The sequence below is a fragment of the Pituophis catenifer genome, unplaced genomic scaffold (assembly GCF_029215685.1).
Source record: "Pituophis catenifer annectens isolate HBS135680 unplaced genomic scaffold, rPitCat1.0.hap2 SCAF_1, whole genome shotgun sequence".
Classification (NCBI taxonomy): domain Eukaryota; kingdom Metazoa; phylum Chordata; class Lepidosauria; order Squamata; family Colubridae; genus Pituophis; species Pituophis catenifer.
In genome coordinates this window covers 218,291,059-218,309,687 of record NW_027256881.1, presented here as the reverse complement: position 1 = coordinate 218,309,687, position 18,629 = coordinate 218,291,059, and the positions used below count along the sequence as shown (strand labels likewise).

The 18,629-nt window shown below is 38.8% G+C and overlaps 1 protein-coding gene across 1 annotated transcript in view; it reads right to left on the bottom strand.

Annotated features, from left to right (window-relative positions):
- The window catches only part of NCKAP5 (NCK associated protein 5), a 674,947-nt gene that overhangs the window by 260,900 nt on the left and 395,418 nt on the right, over positions 1–18,629 (bottom strand). The window contains exon 6 of the mRNA XM_070957028.1: positions 73–163. Within this exon, the coding sequence (XP_070813129.1) occupies positions 73–163 (91 nt within the window). The remainder of the gene's footprint in view (positions 1–72; positions 164–18,629) is intronic.

The window sequence follows — 18,629 nt, the reverse complement described above, 5'->3', positions numbered from 1 at the left end:
CAGTTTTTCATCTTCTAATTGTTCTACCAGTTATCAAGAGATTGCAAATAGGGCTATGAAAATCATTATTACCTGATATGATTTTAATATGGGCACAGATTCTTCTCCATTGGGCTCAGATAATCCTTGACTTTGTAGTAGGTTCCTCACTGTTTCTTCCATTCTGGAAAGAGAAGAGGAAGAAAAGAGATATTAATGCAAGCACAGAAACTATAACATATCTCATTATACAAACACAATTTAAAGTATTTCTTAATAACTATGCTAAAAAGAATATTTCATGCTTATTTATATACAGGCAAATAAATATCGCCAAGAAATAATTCAATATAGCTTTATTGCCTATGCTTACTAATTCTAACTTAAGACTTCTGTAGACCTAGGGGAAAAAAAGATTCTAGCGACAGTGAAAATCTGAAAAACATGTTATTTGAGTACAAGTTAAAGCTTAATTTATTAAACCCTCATTTAATGGAATTCAGATACAAATTTCCACCTGGACATTTTGCAAATTAATGGGCTATTCATACAAATTAAGTCATTTGTTCAATAATGTACTTTGGCATTCCATATAATTTTCTACAAGATTTCTCCATTTTGACAAAGAGCTAAGGACATCAGAACTACCTTACTTGATCTGACTACAAATAATTTATTCTACCATTGTATTTAAAGAAAGATGAACCTAGGAACTCACAAGCAGAATAAAAAAGCAAACCATTATTACGTTCCCTTGGAATTACACAAAATAGTCCACCAATCCAGTCGGGATTCATTACAGTTTTTTCTTTCTTTCATTATAATAGCAGAGTTTATTTAGTCTTTTATGGTAAGGTCAGCATTTATGCTGTTTCCTAAGGAAGCTTTCCAAGAAATTCATTCTATTCAGATGTCTAGTTACAATTGTTATTTTTGGTATGATTATTGATTTGATATGCCTGCTTTCCATTTATCAAGAAATACTTAGCACCGTCATTCCATCTTCTGACCAAATGTGAACAAACCACCAAGTGTAATGTTCAACTAAAACAGCAGGTCTTATTTTTTTCTGCAGCAGATTAGAATAACTTCATTTTGACATTGATCTTAATCTTTTTTCGGTTTTTTTTTTTCTTGTGAACCTGTGACTTCACAAACTTGCCTTAAAAACACTTTCATGGTTAAATCTTCAGCAGACTGAAAAGGTTCAAAAAAGAAAACAGCAGCAGCCATCACCGTAATCATCTTGCCCAAGTGGTAGATGGCTTGTCCTGCTGAGTCACCATTTATATGAATCAATACATCCATATGTGTGTGAATCAGTAAGTCACAGAGATGGTAGCAGCTACAAAAAAAAAGTGGTATTGACATAGTGGAAATCTCAACAGTTGCATGCATAATAATAATTAAGGAACAATTATTTCACAGAAAAGATTTATCTGTACAAGTAAAAAACAGTAAATGGCCACACACATTACTGAAATGAATATATACCAACACTCACATCAAATGTGAAAAATAGGTTCAACCTTCCTTTCCCTTTATTTCCAATAATCTAAAGAAGAAGCAAGATTTAGCTCTCTAAAATAAAATATTTGAATTTGAATCACTATTAGGTACACATGAAATACTCAAAACACATTCATACACAGAAACACATAGACGCACCAGTGCAGGTGTTTAACTCTCAGAAGAGTGCATCATGTATGTATGTATGTATGTATGTATGTATTTAAAACATATATGTAGCCACCCATCTTTCTGAGTGCCCCCATCTAAGATTAAAAAATATATGAAATCACATTACAGCTATAAAGCTCAACAGATATTAAACAAAAGAACAACAAGCTGGCATCAAATCTGTTCTAATATTTGATTATCTAATCTTCTCCAATACTTTGGGGGGGGGAAGCCAGAAGTTCAAAGCCGTAAAGGTAAAGATTCCCCTCGTACATATGTGCTAGTCATTCCCGACTCTAGGGGGCAGTGCTCATCTCTGTTTCAAAGCCGAAGAGCCAGCGCTGTCTGAAAACATCTCTTTGGTCATGTGGCCGGCATGACTAAATGCCAAAGGCGCACAGAACATTTTTCCTACCAAAGGTGGTCCTTATTTTTCTACTTGAATTTTTTATGTGCTTTCAAACTGCTAGGTTGGCAGAAGCTGGGACAAATAACAGAAGCTCACCCCATTATGCGGCATTAGGGATTCGAACTGCTGAACTGCTGACCTTTCAATCGACAAGCTCGGCATCTTAGGCACTGAGCCACCGCATCCCTTGTTCAAAGCCTTACAGAAGGCTAAAAGGGTGGACGCCTCCTGATCTTCAGGGAGGCAGAGGGTTCCAGACGGCAGGGGCTGCCACAGAAAAAGCACCCTTCCTAGCTCCCATCAGATGGCAATATTTAGGGGAAGGAACTAGGAGTGTGCCCACCCTATCTAACAAGGTAGGATGGGTAGATGTCTTCAGGGAAAGGTGGTCCTTCAGATAGCCTGGCACTGTGTCATATAAGGGTTTTAAAGGTGATGACCAGCACCTGGAATTGCACCTGGAAAGAAGGTGGAAGCCAGTGCAGCTCACACAACAGAAGTGCCCCCATTACTGTGCGTCCTACGGCATTCTGGACCAGTTGGAATTTCCAAGTGATTTTCAAGGGCAGCCTTTTGGTCAGTGGAAAAATATGATGGTTTTAGCTTTTTAAAAAAGTCATCCAGAAACCAATTTTCTACTGTATATTGAGGCTGGGTGAAGTCTCAGACTACTACTTTCATTGTTAAATGTGGGAAACAGCATTTTTTAGAGACATGTGAAAATATACCATGTTGTAAACTCATCCCAGTACTCTGTTTTATCTGTTATAGTGGAAAACTAAACAAGCATTTATTTCTGTCATTGTTAGAAAAAAAATGTGTATATCAAAAATAGTGATTTTGCAGTGAATTAAGTTGTTAGTTTGAAATTTGTAAGGTACTATCCTTGTCTAGGCATACAGACATAAAATAACATAATTTTGTTAACATGCTAATTGTGTTTTGTGATAGAACTGTAATGGGTGAAAGGGAACAGGAAGCTGCATTATTTAAGGTTTGTTCATTCAGCTCAATATTATCTGCATAGAAAAATAGAATGAGGGTTACTATTATTGGCTGTACACAGTCAGCCAGACTTTTAAGACTGGATTTGGCATTTTTCTCTATCTATCAAGTCCAAGAACCTGTGATAAGCAGATGTTGTTTAATATTATTAAAGGTATTATTGCAGGATGCAAACTGTTCCTAGTAAAGCTCCATTCTGCAATTGACTCATGGTGATTTTGTCAATGCCAATGGTGTTCAAGTGGTGTTCCAGTTGCTCTGGGATTGTGCATAAGGTGTCTATCACTATGGGTACTATTTTTGCTTACAGTTGCTATAGTTGTTCTACTCCTACTTGCAGGTCTTTCTATTTTGTGATTTTCTCCAGTTCTTTATCTTCTATTCTGCTCTCTCCAGGTACTGCCACATCCACTATCCAGACTTTTATTTTTCTTGCTGACAATTGTTCTGTGGCAGGTGCTTGTCTGCTTGAAGTTCCAGAGCACTGTAGTCTGTGCTATCTCCTTGAAGCAGCTAACGAGGTGATCCTGTTTCTTCAGTTTCTTTGCAGATGTGGCACTTGCTGTCTGTTGCTGTCTTCTCAATTCTGGCTTTGTACGCATTTGTTCTTAAGGCTTGGTCTTGTGCAGCCAGAATTAGCCCCTCTGTCTCTTTCTTCAACTTTCCTGCTCTTAGCTATTCCCAGAAATTATCTCTTATTGTTGTTGTGGTTAAGGTGATTTTGAAGTCATGTTTGCAGTCATGTTTAGACTGGAATTGGCATTTTTATCTATCTATCAAGTTCTTCTCAAGAACCTGGAATAGGCAGATGTTCTCGCTTGAAGGTGTTATATATTGTTATTTCTAGAATGTATGAAATCTGAGAGTTTACAGAATCATTTCCCTAATTAGCACCACTTACCCCCCGCCCAAAATTGCCAACTTTTTTGCTTTTTGAACTGAACGATTTCTAAGAATTTTAAAATCAAGATAGATTTTCTAGCAACCAGATTCACACAGCTAAAGTCAAGAGGTTGGGGACATGTATCTGATAACACACCTGACCTCAATCTTTATTTTACACCAATGAATATTTCAGCAATGCCTTTACTTCACATAAACCACAAAATAGCCAGTAGTGAATGACTAAAATTTGTGAAATAGAGATATAAGCAAAGGCAACTAAAGAGGAAAAGCCAACAGATCACAAATGTTATTTTCTTCCTTGATTAAACAAATGTAATTTTAATCGTTTTTATATTTTGTATAATAGATAAACAGTGTGGAACACTACAGAAAAATGTATGGCAACTTAACCTTTCACTGATTAAGCACCAATTATTACTAGCAAACAGTTGTATATTTTCAAAGCATGCAGTCATGTGAACAATTGCAATTTTCCAATCAAGCAATTAAGATAATGGTCAAATTAAAAATGTATGCAATGTAATCAGCTTGAAACTATTTTAATGAGTTCTCCTCCTTCTTGTACTAAATCAGCTGAAAGAAAACATTTTTACTACATTAGTAAAAAATAAAAGTCCATCAGTGATCATCTGCGTGCCACATGCATGTGTTTTCCATTGGCCCCGAAAGATTTTAAATTATAAATGCACAGTTGAAGAAGTAATGAAGAATACAGTTTACTCAGTCTACTTGATAGACCTCTTGGAGAGGAGTCAAGATCATTAGTCAAACATTTTGAAGTGATCTGATTATTACTTTAGCTGCTGTCTTTAACTGGGATTTAGATGAATTAAATTATTTAGATCGCCAATTTATTATTTCTTATTAATTATTAAACTAGTTGAAGTATTTAGGTTATTTATGAAACACTGTTCTAAGGAGACAAAGGTGTCACATTAAGTGAAATAATAAAAATCAATAATGAATGACATGATTCTATTGACAACTCTTCAATCACTCAGAATTAAGACTAAGGTAGTAAAAGCATAACCAAAATGAATTTAGTTGTAATGATTAAATTCACTCTAAAATACAGTACTACGATTAATATCAATTATAAAAGCCTGGATGTCAAAATAAAGGATATTGAAAGTGATGAGAGTTGTGAAGGTGGTTTGGATATTTGCTCAAAAAATTATCTGATGGAACAAAATTATTTTTTTAAAAAAATATTTGAATTATGGGTTTTTTAAATGCTTACACTGGGCACAGTAATAATGGAAACATCAGTTGTTTCCATTAATCAAATTGGACCTAATGAAGTACATAGATCTAAAATTTTCAAAGAAAAACTAGAAAATTTACATCTTTCAGATAAGTATAACTACCGGTACATTTAAGTTGTGAAAATACTGCCCTGACTATGAAAAGTTTATCAACAGGGATTACTGATCCATGATCACAAAAAAATTCTCTTGTTTAGCAAGAACTTGCATTTAGCTTCCCTGGCCCCAATCCAATGTCCTTATCAGTGTACCATTTCAGTAATCAGCATTAGTTTTACATTTATCTTTAGTTGTTAGATAATGAATGTCTAGTCCTTGGCTACCCTGGCAATGCAGGAATTATATTATAGCTTCCCCAATCTTTTCCTAAGTAGCTAAATCTTAAAAGCATGAAAAAGAGCAGCAGTGGAGATTCATATTCTCAAATAAGCTCTCTAAATTCTGATTCTGGAAACAAATGTTATCAATTAACTCTGGATTTTCCAAAACAGGAACGTCCTTTAAATCAAGCAAAAAGATTCTTCAGTGTGTGTTACATGTGTGTGTATGTGTGCACACACACAGATGCATGCATACTTTCTTATATACATATACACAAATAAGCTCTTTAAATTCTGACTCCAGAAACAAATGTTACCAAAACAGGAATGTCCTTTAAATCAAGCAAAAAGATTCTTTAGTGTACGGTATATGTGCATATGTACGTGCGCATGCGCGCAGACACACACACACAGAGATGCATGCATACTTATATAAGAACACACAAACACATTTCTATTCTGAAAAGTACCTGAAGAATGGAATATTTATGAAATGAGGTAATAAATTGTGTACAGTGCAGGAAAGCAAAACTTAGAAACATAAAATATTTCCAAAAGGTAGAATGAAGGAGACTGTCTGAATTAACGATGAACGAGTCAAAGGGAAGGGAAAAAAATATTTTTATGAGGCTATTAAGAAGGTTGTGGCACAGAATCGAATGAAAGAAAGGAATCGCTCCTTATTCACAAAAGCATTTTATTTATTCACAGCAAGTTTCCGTGCATTTACTCTTCCGAAAGGGTGAGAACAAAGGGCAGAGAATCCAGCAGAGCATGATTTGTACGGAGAGCTAAGGTGAGGGAGGGCTTGGTCTTAATGATAGCCTCAGAATGGGAGCTACACCATCCTTTATTTACTCATGTCTCAACCACTTGCACATAGCATTTATCTTCAACACAGTCAGAAATACATTTTCCAAATACGGTGTGGGTTTTTAGCTATAAAGCTCCCATTGAGTCTAATGGGAGTCCCGTGGCTAAAACCCCATGCTAACCTTTGAAAATGTATTCCAAAGTGTTGAAATAATGTACTATTTGAACATTATCCTCTTAAGCTGGTGCTATGATGTGACTGAAGGGAAACAAGGATTTCTAAAGCCATATTTTGTAACATCGCATACGTAGCAGGGGTCTCTAAAAATGTTTACCTGAAAATGAGTTTCTTTTTCACTACAAGTGTTTTGCATTATTACATCAGTAGGACAAAACACTTTATAGCCACTGCATTAATTTTCAAATTATGAACTCTTGCTTTTTTTTTTCCAATCAACCTTACAAGGTCTCAGATAATCTGAAAGTGGTACTATTGGCTGTACTTCATAAGCAGAATTGATTTCACTTGACACTGTTCACAAGTTATCTAAAGGTTCCAATGCGTTAGGTCAGTCGTATATTTAATAAACATGGGAAGAATACTAACTATTAAGACAAAAAGCAACAGCAATAGCACTTAGACTTATACACCACATTTTTCCTAATATTAGCCTGGCTCTCAGATGCCCTACTGTATGCCTGTCTTGCTTCTTAGAAAGAAAGCCGTGTCATTCCACATATGCAGCAGCATTCTTTCATAAATTGAAGGTGATTTCATTCTCAATGAAGTCACTTTATTTAATGGAATTTTTAGATCTGTATGGTTCTGGTTATCCACATCCGCAATACTTCAGTTCATCATCATCATCATCATCATCATCATCATCATCATCATCATTATTATTATTATTATTATTATTATTATTATTATTATTTGAATTTCTATACCGCCCTTCTCCCAAAGGACTCAGGGCGGTGAACAGAATAAGATTTCATATATATATATATATATATATATATATATATAAAGAACTGTCCTAAAGATGCGAGTTCCAGGTATAGTTATAGAAGAGGCGATAGACATCACAATCTCCGGAACGTTTAAAAGTTTAAAATTTTAAAGTTTAAGCTTTCGTCGGTCCTTACCGACTTCGTCAGAGTATAAAATCCCATTGAGGAGCTGCTTGCTTTTATGTAATGCTGATCAATTTAATTTAATCATTGCGCGTGTAACAGGCCCACACCCTTGCCTTTATTCGACACAGAAGTATACTGAAAGACCACAAGCACGGATCGCATTTTACACAACGAAAGCAATCACCCTAATGCGCACAAAGTTAGCTGCATTCGGACATTATTTAGCAGGATAGATACCCATTGCAGGACACGGGCAGCCAAAGTAAAAGAACATGCGCATCTTTACCGGGTCTGCACTCTCAATGGTTATTCGAGGGATTTTATCCATCGATGTATTACACCCAGGGCCCGGCAGCCCATGGAGGGCGCATGCGGAACATCAACGTGGAGGGTGCTTCCATACATACAGGGGGTGTCCGAAACTGCGGCACGCATCCTTGAACCACATGGGGTTAAAGTGGCACACAGACCTGACCAAACACTGAGGAAGAGAGTAATGCGCCCGAAAGAAGCTTTGCTGAAGGAGGAGACTTCGTCAATACTCTATCGTATTAACTGCAGCAATTGCGCAGGGCATTACATAGGAGAAACATCAAAATGACTGAAAACGAGGATGCATGAGCACAAACTAGCAGTCAGACGTAAGGAACAGCGCTCCCAGATTTGGATGCATATGGAGGAGCATGGTCACAAGTTCAACTTCCAAGAGACCGAAGTCGTTGCCCACGACGAAACAAAAGGAGGGCGCCTCTTGAAAGAAGCCTGGTTCTCTAACAACAACTCCCTCAATAGACATATTGACATACCACCGGCATACAAGGCTTTACGGCACCAGGAAAGACTTAAGGAGGACCGATCACTAAGACTGAATGGAGATCGGGGACAAATCTCCTCCTTTAGGCATGAAGATTGGCCCAATGAAGGTGTGATAAACCCTGATAGAGGGCAAGAGAGTAGGTTAGGGAAACAGCAGAATGAGGAAGATGGGGGGGGGGTAAGGAAGAACAACGCAGACCCATCACAAGATCATGGGTAAAACAAATGGGTTTAGAGGAGGCAACGTGTATACCTAAAAGGGAAAGGCATAACAATGAGGGAGAGGGGGCCGGGAGAAATACCTTCAAAGCAATGCCTGATAACCCTGTGTTACCCCCCAGGGAGAGAAAGAGGCAACACACAATGGGGCAGGAGGCAGGGAAGTGCATCGTCATCTGTTAGCATGACTAAGGCAGAAAAAAAGATAATTACAGGGGGAAGGCAAGGGTGTGGGCCTGTTACATATTCCAGGGGGTATTTTGTTCCAAAGAGTAGGTGCCACCACAGAGAAGGCTCTCTCCCTTGGAACTACTAGACGACATTGTTTTAATGATGGTACTATGAGTAGGCCTACTCTGTGAGAGCATATTGGTTGGTGGGAGGTTATCAGTTGCAGCAGGTGGTCTCGTAAGTACTCAGGTCCTAAGCCATGGAGCACTTTAAAGGTAAGAACCAACACCTTGAAGTGCACTCGGAAGGCCACCGGAAGCCAGTGCAGCTCGCGTAGAAGAGGTGTTACATGTGAGCGGCCACATTCTGGACCAGTTGGAGCTTCCGGGTGCACTTCAAGGGGAGCCCCATGTAGAGAGCATTGCAGTAGTCAAGTCAGGAAATGACGAGGGCTTGAGTGACTGTGTGTAATGAGTCCCGGTCTATCTAATAAGTTCATCCCTTGGGGACTCGTTCATTTTAAGATCTGTGGCATATTATTTCTCTTTTCCTTCTGTCTTTTTTCCCCTTCCTTTTTGGATTTTGATGCATTTCTAAAATTTCAAATTGCCCCAGCAATCCTTCTGCAGTTGGATTGCTATATACTTTAAAGGATAAAATTAGCAGCCCACAGATTGATGAACAGAGTTTAGGGAAGAGGTGAGTGAGGTTGGTGAACACTTACTCTGAAATATGTCAAGTGACCAAAGGGGAATTCAGTTTCAAGGGGGGAAAAATATACATTCAACTCAATATCATTTTCTTGGTCATTACTTCATGTTCATGGTACAATAATGAAGTAGAATAAGCTCACAGTATTTCTAAGGAATCCATCATCTACACTGAATTTAATCTGCATAAATACTGACTTCCACATCTGTAGTTCAACATCACAGAAAAACATTTAACACACTGCTAAATAGTAATAAAAGAGGATAGAAGATATTGCTCTATAAACAGTAAACCACCAGATAAAAGCATAAATAAACAACAAATGCAATCATAAATGCTTAAGTCTAGGAGTGGGAGAAAATGAATTTGAAACACTTATTAATGCAATTATGTACAATGCACTCTCCCCAATGGACAGCCAAATCTAAATGTGCTTTGTAAGTCTTATGAAATTAAAAATGTGTACAAGGGTATATATTAAGAGAAAATGTGTTGAAACTATGTAAAAGAAGAGATTGGCACTTCTTAATTACCTTACTCATTTTGAGATGTTTAAAAAATATAAAACAGGTGCAGAAATGGGGTGGAAAAACTACTATCAGGAAAATGAGAAAACTGAACTGAAAACCAGCTTGACAGATTTGCACCTCCCTCTGACTGGAGTAATAAATGCAATTTTCTTTCCTTATTATTGCTCTTTGGGTGTGTCTATAAGTTGAAATTGATCAGAAGGAGACTTTACTTTTCTTAACTGCATAGAATGTGTGTGTGTGTGTGTGTGTGTGTTCATTCATGTGTGTGTTTCTATACAATCAAATACTTATTGAATGAAACCTGCAGAAATGAGTTTTTAATTTGAAAACACTTAATTTTTTAAGACCCTACAGCCACCTACACTTGTGGATCCTGAATCTCATTTCACCATAACTGATGACAAAACATGGTATTGTTTTCTGACATTTGGGGAATAGAAACCTTCAAACAGCTGCAGGTGTGGGAGTGAAGGAGCGATATCAATAAAAGGTAAAGGTAAAGGTTCCCCTCGCACATATATGCTAGTCGTTCCCGACTCTAGGGGGTGGTCCTCATCTCCGTTTCAAAGCCGAAGAGCCAGTGCTGTCCGAAGACATGTCCATGGTCATGAGGCCGGCATGACTAAATGCAAAGGCGCATGGAACGCTGTTACCTTCCCACCAAAGGTGGTCCCTATTTTTCTACTTGCATTTTTTTACATGATTTCGAACTGCTAGGTTGGCAGAAGCTGGGACAAGTAATGGGAGCTCACCCCATTACACGGCACTAGAGATTCAAACAGCTGAACTGCCGACCTTTCAATTGACAAGCTCAGCATCTTAGCCACTGAGCCACCGTGTCCTGAGATATCAATATTTCATCCTAAAAGCCTATAATTTTAGCCTATAAATTGGCTAGATGCTTAACAATGAGAAAATTCAACTGGAGCAACCCAACTGAATAAAGGTCCCCCAAATACCACATATTAATGCTGGATCTGATTATTTTGTCTTTTACACACACACACACACACACACACACACACACACACACACACACACATTCAGGTACAGAAAGTAAAAAATAAATATGTTTTATTTTAATTTTCTCTAAGTAACCATTATCATTTTCATTCTGCTCCTTTAAATATCTGATGGATTAGACAGTCTTTTGCTGCCCAATTATTATATACAGCACAGTACAGTGTATTCCAAATTTTGGGGGGGGGGTTGGCAGCTTTATTTTTAATTATAGAGCTAAGCATTCAGGGGTGGGTTCTAAAAATTTTTACTACCAGTTCTGTGGGTGTGGCTTATTTTGTGGGTGTGGCTTGTCGGGGGGTAATGTGACTGGGTGAGCATGGCCAACTTTTTTTTTTTAACTTTTAAAAGCATTTTTTCTACAACCTTAAGAGGTTGCAGAAAAAAATGCTTTTAGAAGCCTCAGACGATCAGGCAAGTCAGCTGGGATTGCCAGAGGCTTTTAAAGGCATTGTTTAAAGGCATTTTTTTCTGCTTTTAAAAGCCTCTGAGATCCCAGCTGAGCCGCGCGATCATCAGAGGCTTTTTTTTTTACTTTTAAAAGCATTTTTTCAGCCGAAGAGGTTGTAGAAAAAATGCTTTTAAAAGTAAAAAAAAAAGGGCCTCTGATGAGGTGGGCGGGGTAAGCAAGCGGCGACCGGGCCAGGGACTGGTTCGGGGGCGTGGCCAGCCAATGTTATTACCGGTTCTCCGAACTACTAAAAATTTTTACTACCGGTTCTTGCGAACCAGTGCGAACCGGGAGCAACCCACCACTGTAAGCATTAATGAAAAAGCCTGTAGATGTGTCTACAGTCATAAATAGGTGTGCAGCAATTTCAGCTGCAAAAAGAAAGAAGGCCATGAGCAAAAGTGGTCTTGTCTCACCTTCCCAACTCTACCCCTTCCTTAGCTGGGGTGGGCTAACTGAAGGAGGAAGTTACTGATAGTTAGAAGTTATAGAAGGACCAGAATGGAAGAAGAAGATATCCTTATATGTCTGTCACTTTTCATTTTTGCCTCCTCCATTGGCTTCCCCCTCTCCACCCTAGATGGATGTGGGGACAGGAGACCGAAAGAACTCATGCAGTATTACACAGGGCAGGGGTGTCAAACTGGTGGCATGCGGGCAGGATGCATTATACGCAGGCCACGCCCACCCTGGCTCCACAAAGGCAAAAAAGTCACAAAATGTCACGTGACGTCATGTGACACAATCGAGTTTGACATCCGTGACTCAGGTTCTTGTTTTATTTTATTTATTACTTTATTAATGTATTAATTAAATTTCTTAGCCGCCCATCTTACCACAGGGTAACTCTGGACAGCTTACAGTTCCAGAACTAGTTATTAGCCACTGTTCCATTCCACAGCCATTGGTCAGACCATGATAAGACAGCCAAAACAGAGGTCAGAAGTAGGAAGCAGCACAATGTGGCATCTTTCAAAAAAAAAAAAAATTGGCAAAACTGACAAGGAGGAAAGCAAACTCCCAATACAAAGATAGCAGAATACACTCCCTGTCCAAGTTGGCAGAAACAAGATTGCCTTGCTGGTGTGGTCTCTGCTAGCTGTGCTATCTGTGGGTTGAGAGACCAAATCTGAATTGTAATGTTCTCTCAATGTGGGCAGCAAGTTCCTAAAAAGACTTTCATGTTGCCTATGGGCTACAGGTTTGAGACCTCAGCACCGACTACATATTAAAATGTAAATAAAATTAAATATAGGTCTGAACATAGCACAGCATTGAGTAAAGCCATTTCTGTAAGGAAATCATTTCATGAGCATAAGTTTAAATGTCAACTCATGAGAATAATTTACATTGAAGAAAATATATAATACATCTATCAGCAGAATGAACTTTCTTCTCTGTTTCAAATTGTCTTGTAAAACTCTTTCCATAATGAAATACTGTCTGAATAGCTACATGCTCTGATATATTTAAAAAATGCATAAATATAAGCTATTTGAATGTTAACATAGAAAAAGAAAACCATTAGAACTCACTGAGGTGTATTAAAGAAAATGAGTCTCTGTGCTTTTTTATTCAACACTAAGTTTTTCATACACACTTCTATTCTGGCCTACTTTTATCCTCACTGACAATGAAAAATAAAGACCTTTAATCCAACTAACCTGGATGGATAATTTGTTCTGGAGTATTGACAATGACCACAGCAAAGGTGAAGCCTTTCGACAAAGGATGGACAGAAAAGGAATTTTCTAAAGCACGTTGGAGGTGAATCCAGAGCCAAGCAACATTTGAGAAAGTCGGAATAAGGGACTTAGTGATGGTTCTCACAATGGCCAACCAACTGCACAAGGAAGACTAGTAGACTTCCTACTAGTCTCCCAGCAGATGCCTTCAGAGACAGTTACACCCCAGTCAAAGTTAATAGACATTGATCCCCATCAGGTCCATCTGTGAATTTGTTGATTCCTTTTTGAAATTAGCAGAACTGGTAGTTGCCACCATATCTTCTAGTGAAGGAGTTTCAACCACTGGGCATCACCATAGAGTACCAGGTCCCCAAGACCTGAATGTTCTTCCATCAAAGTCACATGCTGTTACTTTCAAAACAGAAATCAAGGAAACAGATCTCACAGATACCACTATTTCTGAAAAGGGCTTGATGTAAGACTCATTCTCCTCAGTTGGCTACTGGTACAGAAAAGCCATCTCTAGCCAGTGGCAAAATCTCTGACACCTTTCCTATTAGGAACTTTGCTCTATTAGGCACAATCAGACAACCATTGTAGATGGCCAGTTCCAAGAAATAGCAACAAGACAGAATGTTATGACTGCAGCCTCCCCTCTGCCCTCTATGTCAGTGTATTGCATTCAGGTTTGGTGGAAACTAGATGTTAACTAGTTTCCACCAAACTGCATGAGCTGCATTGGCTCCCGGTGGACTTCCGGGTGCGCTTCAAGGTGTTGGTTACCACCTTTAAAGCGCTCCATGGCATCGGACCTGGGTATTTGCGGGACCACCTTCTGCCGCCAATAGCCTCCCACCGGCCAGTACGCTCCCACAGAGAGGGACTCCTCAGGGTGCCGTCAGCTAGGCAGTGTCGGCTGGTGACCCCCAGGGGGAGGGCCTTCTCTGTGGCAGCACCTGCCCTCTGGAACGATTTGCCCCCGGAGATACGGAGGATATCAGATCTCCGGGCTTTTCGCCGTGCCCTAAAAACTTTTCTCTTCCATCAAGCAGGGCTGGCATGAACACCCCCCCCCCATTTTTGAGATATTAGATTTTTAATTGTTTAATGGGTTTTAGTCGTAAGGTTCTTAAATTTTGGCCAAAGGGTATAATTCTTTTAAATTTTTAAATTTTGTATTGGATGTTTTTTACTTGGCTGTGCACCGCCCTGAGTCCACTAGGAGAAGGGCGGTATACAAATTTAAATAAAATAAAAATAAAATAAATAAAATAAACTAGATGCTAACTTTGAACCAGCTCTTATGAACTAATTGTTGTATTACTACACAGAAAAGTCACTCTGTGTTTCTTAGACAGCCAGAATTGTCCATAGGAGGGTATCCCTTTTCAGACTGCAAAGTCTAGCATTACCAATTATAATGTGTATGGTTATTTCCCAGTTTAGATAAAATTCTTGGGTGTTAGAGACACTGTCTGAGTCGTTGTTCATGGTGAGAGACTGAACTGTGAATCCAGCCAAACTTTGTACTTAAAAATGGGGTGAATTGTTCTGATGCTCAAGGAACAAACTGTCTTCAGTCAGCCCTAATAAAAGCTTACTCATTTAAAAGTTTATCAAGTATACTTTTCTAGTTTACACGTAAGGGGATTTAGGATTAATTGAACATTAATTAATTGAATATTTCACAGTTTTAGATGCTCTAGGATGCTTCACAGTTTTCATGTGTTGGGAAAAAGACTTATGTGTTTCCCAGGTTTAGATTAAGAAATTATCTCATAATAGCTTGAGTAAACCTTAGCTTTGATAACAGTTGTGAATAAGTTGATGAATTATTTCCCACATTTCTAGGTTGTTATTTAAATTCGGCAACAACAATATATAAATACCCCTCCCCTCCCCATCTTCCTAGCATCTTCATCGTGCTACCACCAAATTATCAGCTAGATCCTTCCCTCAACTTCCATATCTATTTCTGATATGGAAGCGCACTCACATTTGCGAACTGGTAAAGAAAGTAAGTGAATAAGTGCTATTGCTATTCGTAGTGAGATTTTCTTTTTACACTAAAAACTGAAGTCATTTTCTATTCATTTCTGATGCTGAGAACCTCTGAATATTTTCCTTCTGTCAATGCAATATTCAGCTTCTAAACCATATAAGGATTTAAATTCCCTTTATATTTCTTTCATACTATAATTATTATGCAGTGTTATATAGTTTATGTAAGTAATTTGGAATTAGAGAAGTACAGATAGTGCTACTTGATTTGATGTCTGGCTATTTCCTTGTCAAAGGCTAGGATGCTTAATTATGTTTTATTTGATATGTGCCAGATAAGATTTAATCTATGGTTTACAAAATAGTATGACTGGATTTATGCATGGCATTAAACCAAAGTCAAACAACCCTATGACTTAGTATGACATATGATTCCTAAAACTGACTACATTTGTCTTCTACTTGTCCTGAGCAGTAGTTGGTGACCTAATCCTAATTTTTAGTATGTATGTAACCCTTTGTAATTTTAATTGTTCTTATATTTATAATTGTCTTTATATTTCTATTTTTATTACAAATAAATAAATAAACTATTTTTCAACTTAGGGTTTAGTCCAATAAAGTTATATCCTGCTAAATTGCTGGTCAAACTTCCTAATGTGAAAAGCAATATATGATACATATTTTATCATAATCCTTTCAAGAGGCAGTGTTTTTACTATTTACAAAAAAAGTTGCAGTATTCTCTTTGGATTTACTGGGTAGATTAAATTCAGTGGTCAAATCCAGTTGTAAAACTTATAAAGGATAATCCTCTCTAGAGTCATGCAATGTAGACTTACAAATCATCACTCAAGCAAAAAACTAGTGCTAGAATGAACTAAGCAGAAAATGGAGAGAAAGCACAAGCAAAAGAATTACAAATACCTGCTGCCATGCATCACTGCAATTTACATTTTGCCTGATTTAAGCAACAACCATTTTCAGGCAAAAAGTAAATAAATAAAAAATACAGAGAACAGAATCCAAATGATTTGTTCAAACTCCCTTCCAGACTTAATTATCCTGTCTCACAAAACAAAACAAGCGAAAGCCATTAACTGGACTGAAGAAGCTACCGAAAAAATTATTAAAATATCAGAATTAGTTATACAGCCTTATCAAAATAACTGCAAATTACTATCTTTCCTGCAACCCACTCAGCTCTCAGCAGTGCAGGCAGCTATGTTATATTGCCTAAAGCATTGAGACCAGTTCCGATTACTAGTAATCATTATGCCAGGGTTTTTTTGGCTATATTTAGTACCTCACAACTTTTGACTTGTTTCTGACACCACAGAAAGAGCATTTATTAATTTACAAATTATTAGGAAACTTGCTAGCTGTTCTTCCACATTGAAAACCTTCAGAGAAGTTTACAGATTATGAAAAGCAAATAGAGTAATAAATGCAAGCAAAAATGAACCAACCTCCATGTGCCATGGAGCAAGCAAGACCTACTGTATGTCTGGCAAAATAAGAGAGGGAGGGCAGACAAATTTTCAAAGAGAAACTGAAAATGACACATGTGTTCAGCCATCCTTTGGAGACAATGGAAATAAGAAGTTGACCACTGTTAAAAATCTGAGCAAGCAGGCAGATTAATATAGGAAAGTGCTCCCTAAAATATTTGGTGTTACACCAAGTGGAGTTAATTTATTTCCCTTTAACTTTTTGCATAGCCTCTCAGACTAACTGAGGAAGGGTCTGCAGACTGATGGAGAAGTTTACTTCTGCTGTATTAGTACTCTCCCATAGCACTTATAGCATTTAAACTTATATACCACTTCACAGTGCTTTACAGCCCTCTCAGCTGTTTGCAGAATCAGCATATTGTCCCCAACAATCTGGATCCTCGTTTTACCGACCTCAGAAGGATGGAAGGATGAGTCAACATTGAGCTGGTGAAATTTGAACTGCCGAACTGCTGGCATTCGGCAGAATTAGCCTACAATACTGCAGTCTAACCATTGCACCACCACAGCTCTCCCATAATATTAAATCATATGCCTTGTCCTAATCGTGGGTTTAAGAGGCAGCAAAAGTGTTTTGAGTTATGACTGAAGAAATGTAGATGCCAAAAATAGTATTAATTCACATAATGAATACTAGTATGCAATGAATATTACTACAGTATTTCTAACTAACTGAACATCCCAACTTCTTTTCAAAAACATTTGTAAATACAGACCTCCGGCCACAACTGAGCCCAAAATTTCCATAGCTAAGCAAGACAATTGTTAAGTGTCAGTTGTACAGTTTTTCTTTTCTTTTTTATTAGTTTATAGCAAATACAAAAACAAATAGTAGGAAAAATAGGAGAGGGAAAAGGAAAGGGAAAAAAGTGCAGAAAAGAAGGGAAAAAGAAAGAAAAGGATCGTTGGTCTTACCTGATACGTTCCTTCTCGTTGAGTGGAGACAGCAGCCAGCGTGGGTAGTGCCCATCCAATCAGCTTGAAGGACTGAGCCTGCCAATGATTTTTAGTCCCGCCTTGTTGCCGGGCATGCCCAGCTTTTGGTGAAGACTGGAAGACAGGCTCGGTGTGTGGGACAAAGGAAACAAAGACAGAAAGACAGAAAAAAATTCCTATGTCGATCCCAGCGTGAAGAAAAGGGAGGGTCTGGCTGCTGTCTCCACTCAACGAGAAGGAACGTATCAGGTAAGACCAACGATCCTTCTCCATTGAGAGTGGAGACAGCAGCCAGCGTGGGACATACCCAAGTTCACTGTCCCGATGTTAGGGGGGGATCACGCTGGGTTGTAATGTCCTCTCCGGCAACAACCCTTTGTAGAACCCGGCGTCCAAATGAAGCTTCGGCCGATGCAAACTGGTCGAGTTTGTAGTGTCGGATGAAAGGACTAGGAGACGTCCACGTGGCCGCCCTACAAATTTCCAGCAAGGAAGCCTGTGTCGCCCAAGCTGCCGTCGTAGCTGCGCTGCGGGTGGAGTGAGCTGTTAATCCTGAAGGACGTGGAAGGGATCTGACATCATAAGCCGTGGCGATAGTTTGTCGAATCCAACGACCGATGGTGGAGGACGAAACTTTACTGCCCTGAGAAGTAGGTAAGAAGGAGACAAAGAGAGACTCCGTGCGTCGGAAAGGAGCCGTCCTCTTCAGGTAAATCCGTAGTGCCCGTCGGACGTCAAGGGAGTGCCAACGACGTTCCCGTGGGTGAGAAGGCCGAGGGCAGAAATTAGGCAGGATAAGCTCTTGGGTACGGTGGAACACAGAGTTGACCTTCGGGACGAATGTAGGGTCCAAACGGAGTACCACACGGTCCGTGTGGAACACGCAAAGGTCAGGACGAGTGGACAAGGCAGCAAGCTCCGATATGCGGCGAGCTGAAGTAATGGCCACTAGGAAGGCAACCTTGCAGGTGAGGAGTCTGAGGCTGGTAGACTGAAGAGGCTCGTATGGAGAACTCGTAAGAGACTGCAAGACGAGAGGAAGATCCCAGGTGGGA